The sequence below is a fragment of the Calidris pugnax genome, unplaced genomic scaffold (assembly GCF_001431845.1).
Source record: "Calidris pugnax isolate Ruff unplaced genomic scaffold, ASM143184v1 scaffold125, whole genome shotgun sequence".
Classification (NCBI taxonomy): Eukaryota; Metazoa; Chordata; class Aves; order Charadriiformes; family Scolopacidae; genus Calidris; species Calidris pugnax.
In genome coordinates, this window is record NW_015090906.1 from 80,908 (window position 1) to 98,794 (window position 17,887).

Sequence of the window (17,887 nt, forward strand, 5' to 3'; positions counted from 1 at the left end):
AAAACCACAAATGCCCCATATCTCCTAAAACAAAGCCTTTATTGTCTTCAAGTCAATTTCATGCTTGGTGTAGCTCCTCTGATGTCAGTGGAGTTTTGCCAGGGATGATTTTGGCAGGTGAAGTGTCACTTGTGTTTTTCAGAGTCCAAAATGCTCAAGAGTAATGTTGCTATTTTGCCTCCAGCAGTTAAGTACTGTTAATTAAAATGGTATGCTGATGCTTCCCAAAAGTAAAGGTTAGAGGTGGGAGAGTCATCTCATCAGGTCCTCTAAATACTTTGCTGCTTACTTTCTCCTTTCTGCTCAGAGTTTATATCCCTTAATTTACTCCCTTCCTTCTTTTTCAGTCTTGGCATCTTTTTTTCCTCTCTCTTCAAAACTAAGAAGTTTCTCTGAACTCCAGCTCGCTCCTGAGCATTTCAAGGTGTTGAGACTAACTGTGTTGAACTGCCCTCCGCCACCCCTGTGCCACTGGGTAAGTGGGGGAGCTGCTGGTGGGAGATCTTTCTAGCACTAGCCTCTTCTCTACAAGCTGGTTTGTGTGTGGTGGCCGTGGCCAGTGCATTTGCTGAAGTGGCAGATTGTTTGATAGTCACACAGCGGAACAGCCACTGCTTGAGAGAGACTGAGTGAATAGAGCGGGGTGTGGGGGAGTCTCTGGGTTTTCACCTACTGCCATACTGGCAATATTGAGATAAACAACTGGCTTTGAGCGTACCCCTTTGTAGCATCAGTAACGATGGCAAAATTATCTAAAAATTGGAGAAGAAAAATTGGGAAAGATAGAAGCAAAATCTCTTGTTTGCTCGCTGTGGGAAGAAGAGTGGAACTATTTAACCAGTAATTGGCTTTAACAAAACTTTGGCTCTATCAGTTTATAAAACCCCAGATTTTGTTGGATAAAAGGATGTTACCTTTGTATGCAGGTAGCAGTATTAAATACATGTGGCTAACTCTAAGGCTGTCATGGTGCTGTGGTAGTTTTAGAGCAAGTTTCAACACTCAGCTTTGCAGAGTCTCTGCTGAGCCCTTTTTATATCTGACATCTTTGTGCTGTACAGCTTTAGATCCATTTGCATCTCATAAGTACACAAAAAGAGCGTGTCAGACACCACTCACAGCTGATACTGTTCTGACACTTCTGGAAGGAGCAAGCATCAAAGAGCAAGATCTGTCTGACTTTGGAGGCGAAATAATGTGCTTAATGCTTCATCAGCGCAGGGGCCAGACTAAAGTTTATTCTGGTTTGGCCAGACCTGATGGAGTATCGGTGGAAGTATGGTTTGCAGCTTAACATAGAAGCTGCAAAGAGCCTGCAACTCTTCTGTAATTTTGGTTTTGATGTTAAAATTAAACATAAGCCAGTGGAAGGATTCAGCTGTGGAAAGGGAATTGGTCATGTGCTAACCTGAACATAGAGGTACAAATTTGGATAGGAAAAACAGTTTTTAGGAGAAAGATAAATTATCTGACTAGAACTACATTTCTCGGTGATATTCCTCTTTCTGCATCTTGCATGTTCTTGTCAGGCTTATCTCTGTGCACACTTCATTTAGATTAAATCCTCTCTGAACCACGCTGAAGTGGGAAGGTGCTGCATGTCCCTGTGGTGGGGAAGACACCTTCCCTTTGCAGCTGGGGAGTAAAAGCACAGGAAAGTAAATGTGCTGTCCACGAGTACACAGGAACTGTGTAGTGTTTCAAGTGGTGTAGTGGTGCAAGAGCTTGAACTCATGTCTCCTGAACTATTGGCCAAATGTTGAAATGAAAGAAACTTCCCCCTGCACGAAGGAGCAGGAAAAGAGAAGAGGCACGGTATGAAAATCAGTTTGGTGACCTGGCTGTGATGCAGTTCGTGGTTGACTGCTCTTCCACTGATGCATATGTTCATCTTTGTTAGACTGTGAAAACCAGGAGGGTTTTGTAATGGTAAGTGTTTAAACAGAGACATTGAGCATACATAGGAGAGGGGGGGAAAAACAGTAAGGGACACTTTCTTTTCCTTTCTACACCTGCCTTTAAATAGTGGGTGCTGTTTTTACAGATGGGTCTTAGGGGAGGTCCTTCGCCTGGCCTGTTGTACACATGAGCAGGTGCCAGGAGAAGGGAAGGAGAGACTTTGTGGAGCCAGGAGGGTGGTGGCAGGACCAGGACTTGCCTTGCTATGACCCCAGCAGCTGGGTGAGGTGATGCCAGTACAGATCCCCACCCTGAGAGACCAGGCTCGTGCTTCTTTTTAAAGGTGGTTTCTGAAGGGGCGGTTACTCTTTTTCCGTGCACAGACACCCTCTTCTGCTTCAGGGCGTTGGTGCTGTGCGCGTTGCACGGTATCAGGGAGCTGAGTGTGGCAATTCTGTTGTGGCAGAAATCTTACACAGGTTATATGAGCAGGGAGCACTGGTATCTGCAAGAAAAGGAAGGATGTGGTCAAACAGAACCTTTTGTTCCCCTTTCTATATAACTCGAAAACACCAGAGGATACCTTCTACCTCTGTGTTTTTCCACACTGGAGTTTGAAGTAACACGTTTCCCTACAGCACTGTGTTTGGTGGTTGACTGTTAAGATTGCAGGTTCTGTCGTAGTTTTAACTTCAGTTTCAAAACATGTTTCGAGCTGGCAGCCTACTTCTTGTGTTTAGGCCAGGGCTGTAAGTTTTGTGCAATGAAGGGTAGGAAACTCACAGGTGGGAGAGCAGCATTTCCAAGCTGTGTCTATAAAAGAATAAGCCATGAAGATTTTGGAGCAGTTGTGTGCAGTGCTCTGTTCACTGGTCTGTATCACATTTTAAAATAACATTTGAAATCAGTAATTCATTTTTTTTAGCCGGGTCTATAGCTGGAAGAGCAGGGTTTCCTGGGGCTTGGTGCATTTTGCTTTCTAGTGTAGATGTAGCCTGGATTGGAATTAATTGAATGTTCAGCAGGTCATCAGCTTGCTCAGATGGGACAAGGGTCCTGCTTTCGTGATGAGAGCAGGGAGCACAAATGCAATAACCTTTGCCTTATTTATTTATCCTAGAAGCAAAACTCCTGGATTTGCTTACATTTCTAAAATTTCTCTGACAACACGAAGCTAGAAGATTGCCTTTTGTGCAAATACACGCTCTTTGAGGAGAGGAATAGTGCAGTCCTTTAGGAACACCTTTTAGATGAGATTGTTTTCTGTATTTTTACGTTTACTTCAGGCAGTGTACGTGCCTGCAGGATGAACTGTAAAACCTCTGTTCTGTCCTTTGACAAATCTCAGCCTCTTACACTTACTGCCCTTCAGTATGAGCTGCATTAGAGTCCTATAGAGAACTATCTTTATGATGATGAAGCATGAAACGTGCTCTTGCTGTAGTGAGTGCTTTAATGTCCTGGACAGCAGCCTTGCTGCTTATTGTAGTGGGATGGGTCTTATTTTTCACCTTGTACCCACGAGTTATTCACCTTTCCTGTGAGCTGGAGAGCTGAAACCCACAAATGCTTTTGAAGAAGAAACTGCCTTCATGTTTGACTTTGGTTGAAGCAGTCTCTCTGCTTTGCAGTATAGTATATTGGGGGGGCAACTGGGTCTTGAAACTGTTTGTTTAAAGGAAAACACACATTAAGCTGCTTTTGCTTACTTGAATATTAAAGAGTTTTCCTGTTCATCTCAGAAGGACGTTCAGTTCACCATGTCTGTGCCCATGGGTGCTACCAAGTCACCAGGTCCCGAGGCATCTGCTCTGAATGGGAGCCAAACGCTGCCAGTCAAAGGTATTTCTATAGCCATGGCATCCAGTGGGTCTGTCGGTGGGTTGGCGAGAGGAGGAGGAGGAGGATGATGGGAAATAATAGAACGATTCTCTTCATTCCTTGCCTGTACAGTGAATGGCCATTCATAGGACCTCATGTATATACACAGGCTTTTGTTTTGGTGCTAATAATAAAACAGAATTCACAGCTCCGAGTAGTCAAGACGATGTGGCGAGAAGTGGGTCAAGGCCATTCGTGTGTGCATAACTGCCCTCCTAATCTAGGCCAGTGCCTGGGCTGGATGCTTCTAAACAAGCTGAAAAAGATTTCGGGGGAGCTGGAGTTTACGCTGTCAGATGGGTGAAGTGCACCTCGAGCTGAGCAGAGCACTTACGGATGGTCTTGAGTCACTTCGCGTGTTAAATATGACTGTTGAGAGGAAAAGCTTTACCGTTTAGTACCTCTGGAGAGCAAGGAGTTTAGTTTGAGCCAAAGGAAATTTTCTTCTTCCTGGCAGGATGAGCTGCTGAGCAGCCCTTAAAATATGTGCACTGCTCTGCTGTTTCAACTGAAATACGTCTCTGCTACCTCAGTTCCCTCTGAAGAGGCATCAGGGAATAAAAGGTGACTTGCTGAGTGTCCCACTGTGTTGCTGTGTGTCCTTCAGGCTTGCTGTGGTAGCCGAGCTCCTCGGTGCCCTTCGAGGAAGAACAGATGCCTGGGCTCTTCCTGAGATGCAGCTGGGGGCTTGGCTGTTGGAAAAGGTGACTTGCTATTGTCCCACTGCGTTGCTGCTGTGTCCTTCAGGCTTGCTGTGGTAGCTGAGCTCCTCGGTGCCCTTTGAGGAAGGGCAGATGCCTGGGCTCTCCCTGAGATGCAGCTGGGGGCTTGGCTGTTGGTAGAGGAAGAAACCCAATTTTCATCTGAAGCCTCTGTGTTTTGGGGGGGGATTATTTTTGGACAGAACAGGGAGGAGTTTGATTGGGTTATGATAATCTTTGCGTTATATTATGTATTATGACTTTGGTTTTTTTTTAAATTTTTTATTTTATTCATCCTAGGACTTTCCCAGGTAACTTGTCCTTGAAGATGAGCTATGGCATATAATGCAAGCTGTAATAGCCTTGTAACTCGCGTAATGCCTGGCACATCGCTGCTGCCCCCTGAAAAGCCTGGAGGAAATTTGTAGCCAGGTTTGAATGTCTTAAGGAAATGGAGAAAAGGATGGGGAAAGAATCGTGGTGGTTTGGGGATTTTCCTTGGATGGAAGGTGGTTTTTTTGGTATTTCTAAAAGTAAACCATTATTATTTTTTATTTCTTCCAAGAAGTACCTTTGGGGCCATCCTTCTGTGCCACGTGCAGCAGCAAACCAGGGCGCTGGCTCTTGTGAAGCAGCTTTGCAGTAGGTTCTGTGAGGTGAAGGAAGATGTGACCTTCCACAGGCAGCTTGTTGGGGTGAGGGCAAGCAGTGAGCACAGCTCGCCTTGCCCTTCTCCTGCCTTTCTCCTGGGGCACAACGTGCTAATTGCTCAGAAATGCTCAGGCAGGGGGAGTCTTGTGTATTCTGGAAGGAAGCCCTGGCTGTGCATGAGGTTGTCCTGCGTGTGTTGTTTGTTACCACAGATAGAAAACGTGGGGAGCAGGGGGCCTCTCCAAAGAAAGTCTAAGTGTGCCCACTACTCTTCATTTACCCATTTTTATTTCAAGTACAGGGAGGCTGAAAAAGCACACGTTCCTTATGCAAAATATGAAAGAACATATTCTTCCTTTTTCAGAAAATACCTTAAAAGCTACCACTAGAATTGAAGAAATTGGATGTCTCTGAAAAGCAGAAAGCATGTATCTCTTGGAGTGAAGCTGTATCCCATTGAAAAGATTTATAAAAATGTTTTTCTGAAGTTCTGGCAACTAGAAAGCCAGTCTTAAAGCTTGTTACGAAGACTGACTGTAGTTTGTGAATGTCCCTGCCAGTCAGTCTGAGGTGGAGGATTTAGTTTAAAAGACTGAAGCACATGTTTCGGGTGTCATTTTATCAAAACACTGATTTTTTGGGGGGGTTGCTCAGATCTGAGTTCTTGGGCCTTTATTGCTTTCTCTATAGTGACAGATGAAACTGAGCAAAAAGAGGGAGGTGGTGGAGGCATCAGCTGTTGGTGTTATATGCTACATCCTTTTCCTAATGCGAAAGTGCCGTGCCTTCAGTTTCCTCTATGAACTTGAGAGTTTACTGAATGTGTTTTGACTTTGATTTTTTTTTTTTTTGCAATGTAATATGTAAGCAGAATAAAATAAATTTCCTTGCTTGAGGATGCGAGGACAAGTTAGCACACCAACTTACCAAGTTAGAAAATGTGTGCCAGCTATTCTTTTGTTTTCCAGTGGCCTGAGGGCCTTTCCTTCATAAAACTGTCCTAAAGAGACAGTCCCTGCCCTGAGGAATTTACAGTTTAAATAGGGAAGAGAGAAAGAGTGGACACTAGAGACACAAAAAGGTAAACTATGTTGGGTTTTTTTGGTGACACCAGCTCAGTGTTTTTGCAAACCCGAAGTAAATTTTTTTTCTTGCATTAGTGGTCAGTTTTGTGCTGAATTCAGCTGCTTTGCTGGAAAGCCAGACTTTTACTGAAACTTCTATTGTAGTGGTAGCTTTATATATCTATATAAAGGTGCTTCGTCACTCATGTTTATTGCATTACAGGAACACATTTTAAAACTGCAAGCTGCCCTATAGGGGTCTATATACTTTCCAGCTCGTTAAGGTCTACCTTTTCTCTGTAGAAGTGCTAAAAAGGCATCTCCTCAACCTTGTTACCTGTTCCCAGGTAACTAATAGAATTAGCAGATCCAAGATGTGTTGCTTTAGCTAAATGTAATCCATTTGCCACCTTCAGCCAGAAATTATTGCAGGGAGAAGCACAGGTCCATATTGGAAATCTCATTTTCAAAGAAAACAGGACTTAAAAAAAAAAAAAATTAGATTAGTACATTTTGCTCGTAAACTTCTGCAACTGAGGTCACTTTTATTGTGAAATTTTATAGCAAACAAGTCTAAAAGGGGGCTAGTTTGAAAAGCAGAGTCAGGGATCAGTCTGGTCAGTGACGCTGGTACAGCTTTTTAAAGGAACTGGGTGAAGAACTTAGAAAGAGGGGAAAGTATTTAAAACCTGGGGGACATGGATGGTGTAGCAGTGGGCCATATGGGCAACTAAGTAGCTAATTTTTCTGCTCAGTTTGTAATTCAGGTATCTGTTTGGTCTCTTCCTAATCCACTGCCATGATTTACTCTTAGCTAAGTAGTTCTTCCTTCCCTCAAAGCTGTCAGGGTGCTGCTGGCGTGGGATGGATGCAGACAGCGTCTGCCAGGGGAAGGCTCTCCTTTCTGCAGTGCTGAGGTTGTGATCGGCTCAGTCTGTGATGTACTCAGCCCTGCACCCAGAAGGATGCCCAGCTTTTATAATGCTATGCCAATTAAGGTCTTGGTGTCTGCCGTACAAAATTCTTAATTGCTGAAGTTTCCCCGTATCAGCTTTCAGGAAAACTATGTTTTGGAGCCGCCTCTTTTTTCTCTCCCTCAGAATTATGCAAGAAAGAATATTCTGTAGCTGCTGAAGCACAATGCTCTCACCTGTTTTTACATTTCTCTGTATCGATGGAAGGCTTTGTTTTAATGCTCCATTCTTTTGACTGCCATCACCTGGTGGCAGACAGGGGGAGGGCTGCATTTATGATGCCTGTTCTGTGTGCTGAAAAGCAAGAGTTTGGTAATGAAATTTGAGGTAGAGGAGTCTGTGCTTTCAAAGAGCCTATTCCCTCCAACGTTGACTGAAATTGAATTAATGAAGAGTCCCATCAAATTGGGCATAGCACGCACTGATAAAATGGTGCTTCATTAAATGACTGCTCTAAGGAATCATTTCGACCCCTTCCTCCCATTTTAGTATTGGATCTTAATCTCTTTATTGCAAGTAACATCAGGAGTAGCAGAATTAAGTATTAAAACTTGAGCCAGTGGTGAGTTCATTTATTCCTTTTTTTTTTTTATCTTTAACGAAGAAGCCTCAGCTGATTTCCCATTCAGGTTTGATGCTTCACAAGACTTGCCATTCATCTCTATTTTAGCACCAGGGTCACACTCCAGTTTAGGGTATTTTTTCTTTCTAATAGGAAGCTGATTAATTGACTGCTAAAACAGCCACAGATGTAGTCAATTTACTTTCTAAATGCAGATGTTTAGAATGCTATGAAGTCAGGCAAAGAAAGACTGGATTTGGAAAGCACCAGATTACACACACTAGTCAACAACACATTGAATATCAAAGATAATTCTTTACTCTAAAAGCAATGAAACAAGGAACTCCTAGTCCTACTGGGTATTTTCCCCTAGGAAGGGGACTAGGAAAAAAAATATCTGCATTTAAAATACAACCATTCAGATTCTTAAGATTAAATGTCTCTGTAATCAGTGTATTGTTTCCTTTTTGGTGGGTTTTTTTTTTCCTTTTTTCCCCCTTTTAAACTTCTGTAGTTAAGATGCCATGAACTCACCTTAGGGTATCATGGTTTGCTGAATGGGAGGCCTAGAAGTGTTCTGTATGAAACAGTATCCTCAGGAGGGAAAGGATGTAACAAGCCATTTACAAAAACCTGCAATCATTCCAGTTAATGTGGTTAAACTAGGTAATTTCTGCTTAGAATGTTATAGACACATTGTGTGTTTGGAAACCGAACTGTGTCAGGGTAAACAAATCCTTCCAATATCTATTTAAAATAGATAAATATTTATTGTTGTCCTTTTACAGATCGAGAAACAAAGGCTGAATTGACTTGCCTACAGCTAGAACTAATTAGTGTCAGGACAGAATTTGAACTTGAGACTTTGAACCAAAAGCAAAACAAACAGGATGAAACATTGCAAATGGAAATGTAATGAAAAGAGAATATAAACTTTATATTTCAAGCATAAACTCACTTCCCCAAGATAGAAATCATCTCATAAAGGCCTTCAGGCAAGTGGGCAGCCTAAAAAGCTGCTTCTTACTGACAATGGGATCTGGTTAAACCATGTTCCTTACCTTACTTGCCAATTTTGTGCATCTTGTATTACCCCCATTAAGCTTGTTGCTTCTCAGAAAATTCCTAAAGACAAATTGGTCTTCAAATTAAATTTTCAAATAATTGAAGTTCAAATGAGGAGCACCAGGCAGAAGCTGCAGCAAAACCATGCTGGAGATTTCCTTTACTTATCTCCTGGAGAGCTGATGGGTGTGAGTCACCCAAGCACTTGTACTAAATGTGGAAATGCAGCTGACTCAAAGACAAGTGATTGGCATCGTGTTATGGGATGTCACTAACTGCGGTTTCATTAAATTGCAGTTTTCCCTCTGCCCTGGTTAAATGTGAAGTTTCTTTACAGTTTGGGCTGAGCATAAAATAAACATTTCTTTTATGCTTTTGGTAAGTTTCCTGGATCGCAAAGGACATGACCTTGGCTTTTTTAATGTAAAGGACAGAGCATCTTAAAGCCCAGTGCTGGCTTGCATCTGTGAATTGCAGGCTGCAGGGGCTGTAGCGCTCACACAGTCACTGCCCCACTTCAGTATTCCTGCATTTTGGGAGAACAGTGTAACCGGGTTTGGGATTCCCCTGGACCTTTTCTGCACATGCATTTGGAATGAAATTAATTAATTGCAGTACCTAGTGTTTTCAGTCAATGCCTTTGTGTCACTGATGAAAATTAAGAGAGAAGGATTTTTTTAAATGTCGTTTCTGTATAAGTTTAAGCAATTTCAGGCTTTCTTAATGATAATTTTTTGTTTCTAAACGTGCTAAGTTAAAAAGCAAAGCAAACTTCTCTTAGCTTTTTGGACTTCTGAATGTCTCCTGCACTGGGTGTTGTTTGTATTGGATTCCTTTGCCTTAACTGTTTTGTTTGCCTTGGTGCTTGTGATTCATTTGAATATGGACTAGCCAGCACTTGAGTAATGGAAAACCTAAAGTAAATAAGTGATAGCGCATGCTGGAGAATCAAAAGGTCCTACAGTGAGCCGTAGTGCTCTTTAAAACAATTTAAATTTCTTTCTGTAAACCAATTGTTGAATGAAGAGCGGATGAATGGAAGTTTAAAAGCTTGAATCATTAAAGTTTGGGACATTGAAAGCCCAGACCAGATTTAAGTGTTATTACTTTGAAGTCCTTAATGGAAGAGGAGAAGAAGAGCAATTTTGAAAGGACTTGCTTTAGCTTTGCCTAGGGTTTATAATTGTGTCTGGGGCTTGAAGTTTACAGGGTCGGTTTGGCATTGGAGCAGGAATATCAACATACTATTAAAATGTAGGGTGGTCAGCTCAAATGAACAGCTTTTTCTGTTGTCTTCCTCTCAACTCTCAAGCAACTTAGTCTCTACTGTGAATTTTTTTTTTTTTTTCCGATGCACGTTATCTTTTATAGCTCTTTTTATGGGAGGCTTGAATTTACAGTAGAGTTCCTCTCCCTTTTGCCTAACTAGTGTTTGTTAAGAATATAAAACTTTTAATCAAGAGCCAGCTGTTTTGAAGCTGGAAACCTAACTTCAGAAGTTAAAGGCCCTGAGCTGAATTCTGGCTGAGGTGGGCACGTATGTATGCACTGAATAAAAGCAAGGTGCCCTCCAGCTGGTACTCGTGGTGGCACTGGGCTTTTTCTCCTCCCAGCCCCGTTCTGGTCTCCCAGTGTTGCTTTTCAGGGTGTAAAGCACAGAGTGGAGCCGTGTGGCTTGGTACAAGCACCTCCATATCTTCCAGAGACAAATGGCAATACTGGACTGGGACAGACCATTGGGCTTGTGCTTGATCCTGCTCTAAGCATGAGCAAAGTAGCAAGAGAAGAAAAAGGTGAAATGGACAGTAACTGGAAAACCCTTTGATGCTATAACTTGTCCTTAACTGAAGAACTGGCCTGGGATTTAACTGGGTTTATTGTCATTGCAGCAGGGTTAGACCTTGTTGCATTATCCCGTATAATTTGATAAGGGTTAATAATTCCTTTTTTTTTTTTTTTTCCCTAAAGTGAAAGATTCTTTAGCTTATAGGTGTCAGTTACATAATTGGCAAGTGACAGGAAGTTTGTAAAACTACCAAAAGTGGTTCTTGCAAGAACCTGAAATGTTAATCATGTACATCACAGTGATGATGTGTTTTTTTTCTAATAGAGGAGGTCTTCGTAGTTAAAGCTGGAATAGTTTGAGCTTTTGGGCCTTTTCTGTTTGTTTTTGGTTTCTACTTTTTCTTAATTGTGGTGTAGAAGCCAGAGGTATCCTACAAGACCCTTAATTTCAAAAGGAATGTAGGCAGGTAGGTATGTTAAAGTTGACATTTTCATCGTGTTTGATAAATATTGACCCTGATCTCTGGATTGGGGAAGAAAATGGGCCAGCCTGCAATACTAGACTGGAAAAAAAATGAGAGATGAGGTAACTAAAAAAAAAAAAAAAAAAAAAAAAAAAAAAATAAAATAAAAAATTGTAGTATATCTGTTTGTACCATATGTATTTCTGCTGTAAACTTTCTAGCTGATTTACACGAGATAAGCTTGCATGAATCTTTTCCACCAGCATCACAACCTTGAACTCTTCGTGCTGCCTAAGCTAAATTCCTGTTCTCATACTTTCCACATGTGGTCAATGCATAGATCCTCCAGTTTTGCCTTCCGTAAACCTTGGTTTTGTTTTTCTGACACTTCATTTCCTGTTGATCCAAATTCTTAGAGTTGTTTGTTTGCTGTTAATGTGCTTCCAAGGGCTGTTACTTGTGTTGTCTAGCAGCGCTGGAACGAGCCCTGTCAGAGCCTGGACTCCTGGCTGGAGCCTTTCATTATTCAACCACCAGTTTACATGAAATTTAGGGGAGCATCGTGTCTTGGACGCTTCAAACCTCTTAAAAATCTGGCTGGAATTGCCCAAAACTTATGAGGAGGGTTGTGACTGCACATGTAAATTATCACATAAGAAGTCTATAAGGTCATTTAACTTAAATACCTGACCTGGTCCTGTATTTGCTTCTTGGTTATGAAACAGTCTCTCTGGGTTTGTTTTTGCAGCTTAACTTCGCACCAGGAGAACTGACTCCCTGCGGTGGCTCTTGTAGCCCAGCTCTTGCAGTCTGGTTTTGCTAGAGCTATGCAGATTTAACAAAGATGTGGGCATCAGAATAGTGTCCTAGATTCTTTCTACTTCGTGTCTAAATGCTTTACAACCTAAAGCCTGTTGTGCAAGCAAACCACACCGATTTCCTTCAGCTCTATTTAACTGTCATTTGGTGGGTAGCCGAGATGGGGAGTGGTAGATACGCTTTTCGTTTTTGCTAACTTTCTGACCAGTGAACCACATGAAAATTTTGTAAAGCCTGAAAACTGTTGGGGAGGGGGAAAAACCCCATCTATTTTGGTACCCTCATTTGCTTACAACTATAAAGGCATAATGCTCATTTATCACTTTGTTCTAGAAGCTTTTTGTAAATGAATGAGCTATTCCTGTAATTCAATGACACACGCATCACAAAGTCTTCAAAATTGGAATGGACAGGAAACTCTTGTATTTTCAAATTGTTATGTATTTGTGAACTGGCTTCAGGCCTTTGAGTTGAAAGACTAACTTTGAATTCAGCATACTGCTGGGCTGTATCACAGAAAGATAAAAGCTGATTTTACATGAAGTGGAAACTTAGACGCAGCAATATGAAACTTAGTATACCCGCAGTGAATATATGTTGGCTGTGGGTTTTGATGTGGGGTTGGTGTTTTTAACAGTCAAAGATCGTATCGTAAAGCAATTTCTTTGTATCAGTGGCCTGTCACATCATGTAGGATCAGTCTTTGCTTAAATAGGAAATACTTATTAAGGAAAGCTGCCGCAGACCTGAGCTTACATTCTAGCTGTATTATCTCTGCAGGCAAATAACCACATGTTTTATCTGGTGTTCTTCCCAGTGCACAAACATGCCTAGCGAGTAACACATGACAAACAAATATAACAAGGGTTGGTACATTTGGCCAACTTGCAGTGTATAAGGATCTCATTATTTTTCCCTACTTCCTGCCTTTGCTTTTTTTTTTTATTCCAAACTTAACCTTTTAATACAGCATTTCCCCTTAACAGCCTAGGCAAGGTTCTTTCCCATTTCATCTGCATGTTAGTCTTTCTGTGGGGATGGCTGTGTAGAGTGATGAATTTGGATTTTATTTTATTTATTTCAGCAGTAACTTTTAATTTGGATTTTGCAGGAAGCTACATAGTTATTTTTCTGTTTGTTTTTTTTTTTTTTTTGTTGTTGTACATAAAAGGAGAACTAAGGACCACATTCTACTCAGAGAATTAAAAATGAAGGATGACAGAAATGTACCACTTACTGCTATGAATAAAACTTTAATTAACTAAATGCTCTGTCTGGCCTCTTGCCCATATAATAAATAAAAATCAGAGAGGCTCTCCTAAGTCATTATTACCTGTTACCAAAAATGCTTGTGATTCCGTTTACATCTGTATCCCACAGTGAAGCTGAAAAAAAAATAAATTGGCTAGTGGGTCTCTGTGTGCAAAGAAATCTTAGTTATTCAGGTTCCCTACATTTGCATGTCTGCACTGGTGTCCTAAAAAGTCACCTTTAGGGTCCGTATATACAAAGTATGAAACCCACAGCAGGACTCCTGTTGATTTGGCTTGTAAGGTCTGCTCAGGGTTGTCTCAATTTAGAATCATAGAATGGTTTGGGTTGGAAGGGACCTTAAAGATCATCGAGTTCCAACCCCCCTGCCATGGGCAGGGACACCTCCCACCAGACCAGGTTGCTCAAAGCCCCATCCAGCCTGGTCTTGAACCCCTCCAGGGATGGGGCATCCACAACTTCTCTGGGCTTCCGTATTTACCCCGTTATGTGGGATGCCACCTGCAGAGTTCCTTGGAGAGGAAAATTCCTGTTCAGCAAAGGCTGTGCCTTGCCTCCTCTGCTACTGTCCACCTGGTTCCTGTTGATGTGAGGTCCTTTTGCAAGTGCTGCTCAACCCAGTAAGTCAGGATTTAAACCGTCTGAGCGGGTATTGGGCAGCTGGGCTACCAACACAGATGGTGGCTCGTCTCGCCTTCCCCAGGAGGAGTGAACCTCCCTGCTCCAAACCTGTCATGTTTCTGGTAGTTCTCATGTTCTTCTGCTGGAGAGCTCTCCTGCCTGCCCACCTCTCCAGGAGGGAATGAACCAGTGTCAGTGTTGTCTGCAAGTGTTTGTCCTTTAGGTGCAGTTACAGTGATGAGTAATGAGGAGGGAGAGAACAGCTCCAACTGCCTTGCTTTACTTTTTCTAAAAAAAAAAAAATAAATCTGTTTTTTATCTCTAATCTTCAGCCTCAGCCAATGAGGTTTAACTGCAGATCTTAACGCTGAGCTGATTATGTGCAGGTCTGCGGGTGAAGCGTTAAGCTGTCAGAAGGGAGACTTGTCTGAGATGGAGTGGTGTCTCGGATCCCCATCGGGCAGAGCTCACCTTACTGTGTCCTTCCAGAGCCCAGCTCTCGGAGACGGAGTCGCAGGGGTCCCCGGGCAGCATCTGCAGACCATGCTTTAAGTGTGGTCCTGACACTGGGCCTGAGCTGGGACTCCTGTCAGTGGCAGGTTTGGTGTGGCTCTCCCCAGGCCATTCTTCTGTGGGCCAGTGACCCCCTCTGCAAAGGGTCATGCACATCACTGGCCACAGGAACTGGTGGAACTGGTTGCCCTTACGCAACGAGGGTGCTGGCAGCCAGGGGTGAACTCCAGGCAGCGTTACCCGCTGCTGAGCCCAGCCAGAGTTTTTTCCTTGCTTGGCCATTTCCTATAAATTGCAGATGCTGATATTTGCCACAGTTGATGGCAGCCTCTGGTGACAGCCTCCAGTGGGGGAAAGGAAGCATCATCCTGAAATCCCAGTCCCTACAGATAGAGTACCCTGATGACCATGAAGTGGGATTCTCTGTTGAGAGCCGGGACTTCCTAGGGCTGCTCCTTGGGGCACAGGAAAATCCATCAATTTTTTTCCAGCCCGTTTTTCTTTCATTTCCCGGTTCACCACTCAAGTTAAATTTCCTTTTAAGTGCTGTTTACGTTTGCAGCTTTAAAAATGTGGGAAAGGGGCTCTCGTGGCGGGCTGTAATACAGTGCCAGTAATTATTTCAGAGATGGCCCCTGTGTTGCCTCTTGCCCTCTCATCTGTCATCGGCTCCCTCCTGCGTTTTGTGAAGTTTTTGCTGCACTGTGGACTGTGGCACGGCAAAAAGTGAGCTCATACAAAGCTCAAATTACTGTTGAACCATTCAGATTTCTTTAATAGAAACCTTCCTTCTCCAAACCCTTTTGCGCTCATTTTACTTAAGTCATAAAACTTCTTCTGTTTGAACTTTATGAAAACAAACCAAACCCCTCTTCTGTGTCAGTTACAAAACACTTGGGTTTCTTTCCCTGTTTTTGTTCCTTATTATTTACTTAACTGCTGCTGGAGTAGCATCTTGGGGTAAAAAGGCACTGCTTCTTAGCCAAACAATTTAAATTTTTCATAAAGGGAGATGTAAAACCAAACTCTTTGTGAAATGAGTTAAACATCCTTTCCAGCTCCAGCTTTGACTAGGAAGCGTGGATCACTTCAAAAGCCAGGAAAATTTGGACATGATAGAGTATGGATGCGATAATACTTTTTAGCAGCTGTGGAAATAAAGGAAAATGTCTGGTTCTGGCAAAAACTTGCATAAATGTCTAACTCGGGGTGTATGTATGTGATTTCATGAGACAGAGTGAATTTTTGCAACCGCATGTAACGCTGGGCGGTATGTGAGCGTCAGCCCATATTTATAAAATTCTGTGGTAAGTATCTTTTCATTTTTGAATTTTTTTTATTTTTTATTTTTTCTTGAGGCATAGATGTTCCAGGTTCTGTTATAGACCTTGTTAAGAAAATTCTGTCCCTCCTTTTGTATTCTTGCTTTGCTTTTTGGCTTTGGGTGCTACTGGCTAATTCATTGGTCATGTTTAAGTGTAAAGGGACCTCATTGGCACAGTCATTCACGTGAAGAAAAAAGTAAATTGTAGATGCTTCTGAGTGTTTTCTTTGAACTACTTATGTTACCCCTTTTTTTTTGAGATGGTGTGATTTGTCCAAGTTATTTTGACAAGTTTTGAAAAGCTTTGTGAAATGGCCAGCCTTGCAGTTCTGCAGGAAAAGCCTTGGTAGCCAGAATTTCAGCACAATTTCACCATTTTTCTGTAGAATCTTTTGGGTATGGGTTCTCTCCAGTTGCTGTGTTTGACTTCTACAAGGAACTGTACATGTTTAAAAAAAAATTACTGAGAAATAATAAGATGTTTTAGCCCTACAGACTCAGTTCTCTGTACTCATTCAGTAAATGACTCTTACTGAGATCAGTGGTTTCCTGCATTTTATTGGCGTAACAGTTTCAGCTGGTCCTGAAATCTCACGTTTCTTTTTATAACTATTTTATAAGGAGAAGGACCCAATTGAAGCAGTTCAGGTTTCTCTGCTGCAGTGCTGTTACCCTTCCTCCCATCGCCACACGTCTGTCTTGGCTGTCTGTCTGCTGTGCCTCGTGAGCCTCCAGCGTGTCCCCCGAAAGCTCCTACAGTCACTTATGCAGCCATATCTTTTTGACCATCTCTGCCCCCTTTTACCCTGCTGTGTACACAAAAGCATGCAATTCCATGTTTGTTCTCTGGGTTTTTTTAGCCAACGGAGGCCGAGATGATAAGGTGGTTCCACCTCTCTGTGCGGGACCGCTCCAGACTCTGAAGCCTCTCAAGCTGGAGCTGCATGTCCCTCATGTCCCCGGTGCTATCACTGGCTCCTGTGCCAGCCCCCCAGAGCAGGGAAGGGGGAAAGCGGGTGGCAGCTGCTGCAGGGCAATTAGGACAGCATCTGCTATCTGATCTAGTAGCCAGGTGGCTTCTGTTGTTGCCAGTAAAGGTGAGGATAGAAGGTAGGCAGAAAAGAGGGGCTACCCTATACCTGCACTAGCCATTACCCAAATGCAGGTAGCTGGGCTGTAGGAGGAAGAAAAAGAAGAATTTATCTCTCAGGACAGTGTGCCTCGTGAAGAATTGCTTTCTGCTTCTCCAGAGAAGAATAACGCAGGTGAGCAGAGCCTGAACATAAATCTGATGTGAATCTGATCCTGCTTTGGGTGCCCGGTGTGTGGTGAAGCAGCAGGGCTGTGCTGGACACTGCTCTGCTGTTTGACTGGCAGCTCCGTGAGGTATGGAAACATCCACTACTTTTTTGCCTTCAGCTTGATTGTACAGGCGTCCTGCCAGTGTGGTGATACAGGAGTGGGTCGTCCAGGATGAGGTGAGAGGAGTGTACTTCAGATTCTCTGTTGGGGATTTGACTTAAACACTAGCTGTAAATTCAAGGTTGGCAAAAACCTTGAATTCAAGATGGGATTCCCCGTTATTGCGGTTTGTCCACTTTGAGATCTTTGTCGAGTATTTTGTTGAATGTATATATGGGGGTGGATCTTTAGGATTGTGTAGATTTAAATGTTAATTTAAACTGGGGAAACTTACAAGTTCAAAATAAATGTATAGTTTAGCCATAATGAAACATTCAGTCTCACTTAACCTGCCCTACCTCCCTGATCAAAGCACCTTAAGGCTTCCTTACCTGCCCTGAGTGTTTGTGACCTGTTGAAGTTTATTGGTGAAGAGGTTGGAACCATAATTTTTTTAATTTAGAAACGAGCAAAACCTGACAGTCTCTTAAAATTATGTCTCTTAATGAAAGCTTGATAGGAATAACAGCTGAAAATGTGTTCGCTTAGAACATTAGAACTGAGTCATTTTCCATGTGTAATAAAGAATTTGAATAAGCGTGTGTTGTATGTGACCAATTAGTGGTGTAATTTATCTGCCTCTTCAGCAAACAAAAGGCTCATGTTACAGCAACCTTTCTACAGAGAATAACTAAAACATAGCAAATGCTTCAGATATTCAAGAATCAAGATTTCTGCTTAAATAATTTTCATCTTTAGCATCTGCTCATTTCTAGAATACAAATCCACGCCAGTGTTTTCTCCTCTGATGTGTCTTGTTGAATCCTTTTTAGCTGAGGTGAAAAATGGAGGCATGGGATTATTTTGAGCCTGCGTGTACTTTGCTCTGGA

At 42.4% G+C, this 17,887-nt stretch overlaps 1 protein-coding gene across 3 annotated transcripts in view; it reads left to right on the top strand.

Annotated features, from left to right (window-relative positions):
* Positions 1-345: 345 nt before the first annotated feature.
* Positions 346-17,887, top strand: part of FAM107B (family with sequence similarity 107 member B) — a 61,788-nt gene continuing 44,246 nt past the window's right edge. The window contains exon 1 of one of the 3 annotated variants that reach the window (XM_014949144.1): positions 346-475. Coding sequence is in view for 1 of the 3 variants with exons in the window: in XM_014949143.1 (XP_014804629.1) it covers positions 3,660-3,741 (82 nt within the window). In the remaining 2 variants the exon portion in view is untranslated. Of the gene's footprint in view, positions 476-3,658; positions 3,742-16,747; positions 16,861-17,887 lie in introns of those variants that run through there. The other 2 variants (XM_014949143.1, XM_014949145.1) reach the window with 2 other exon arrangements.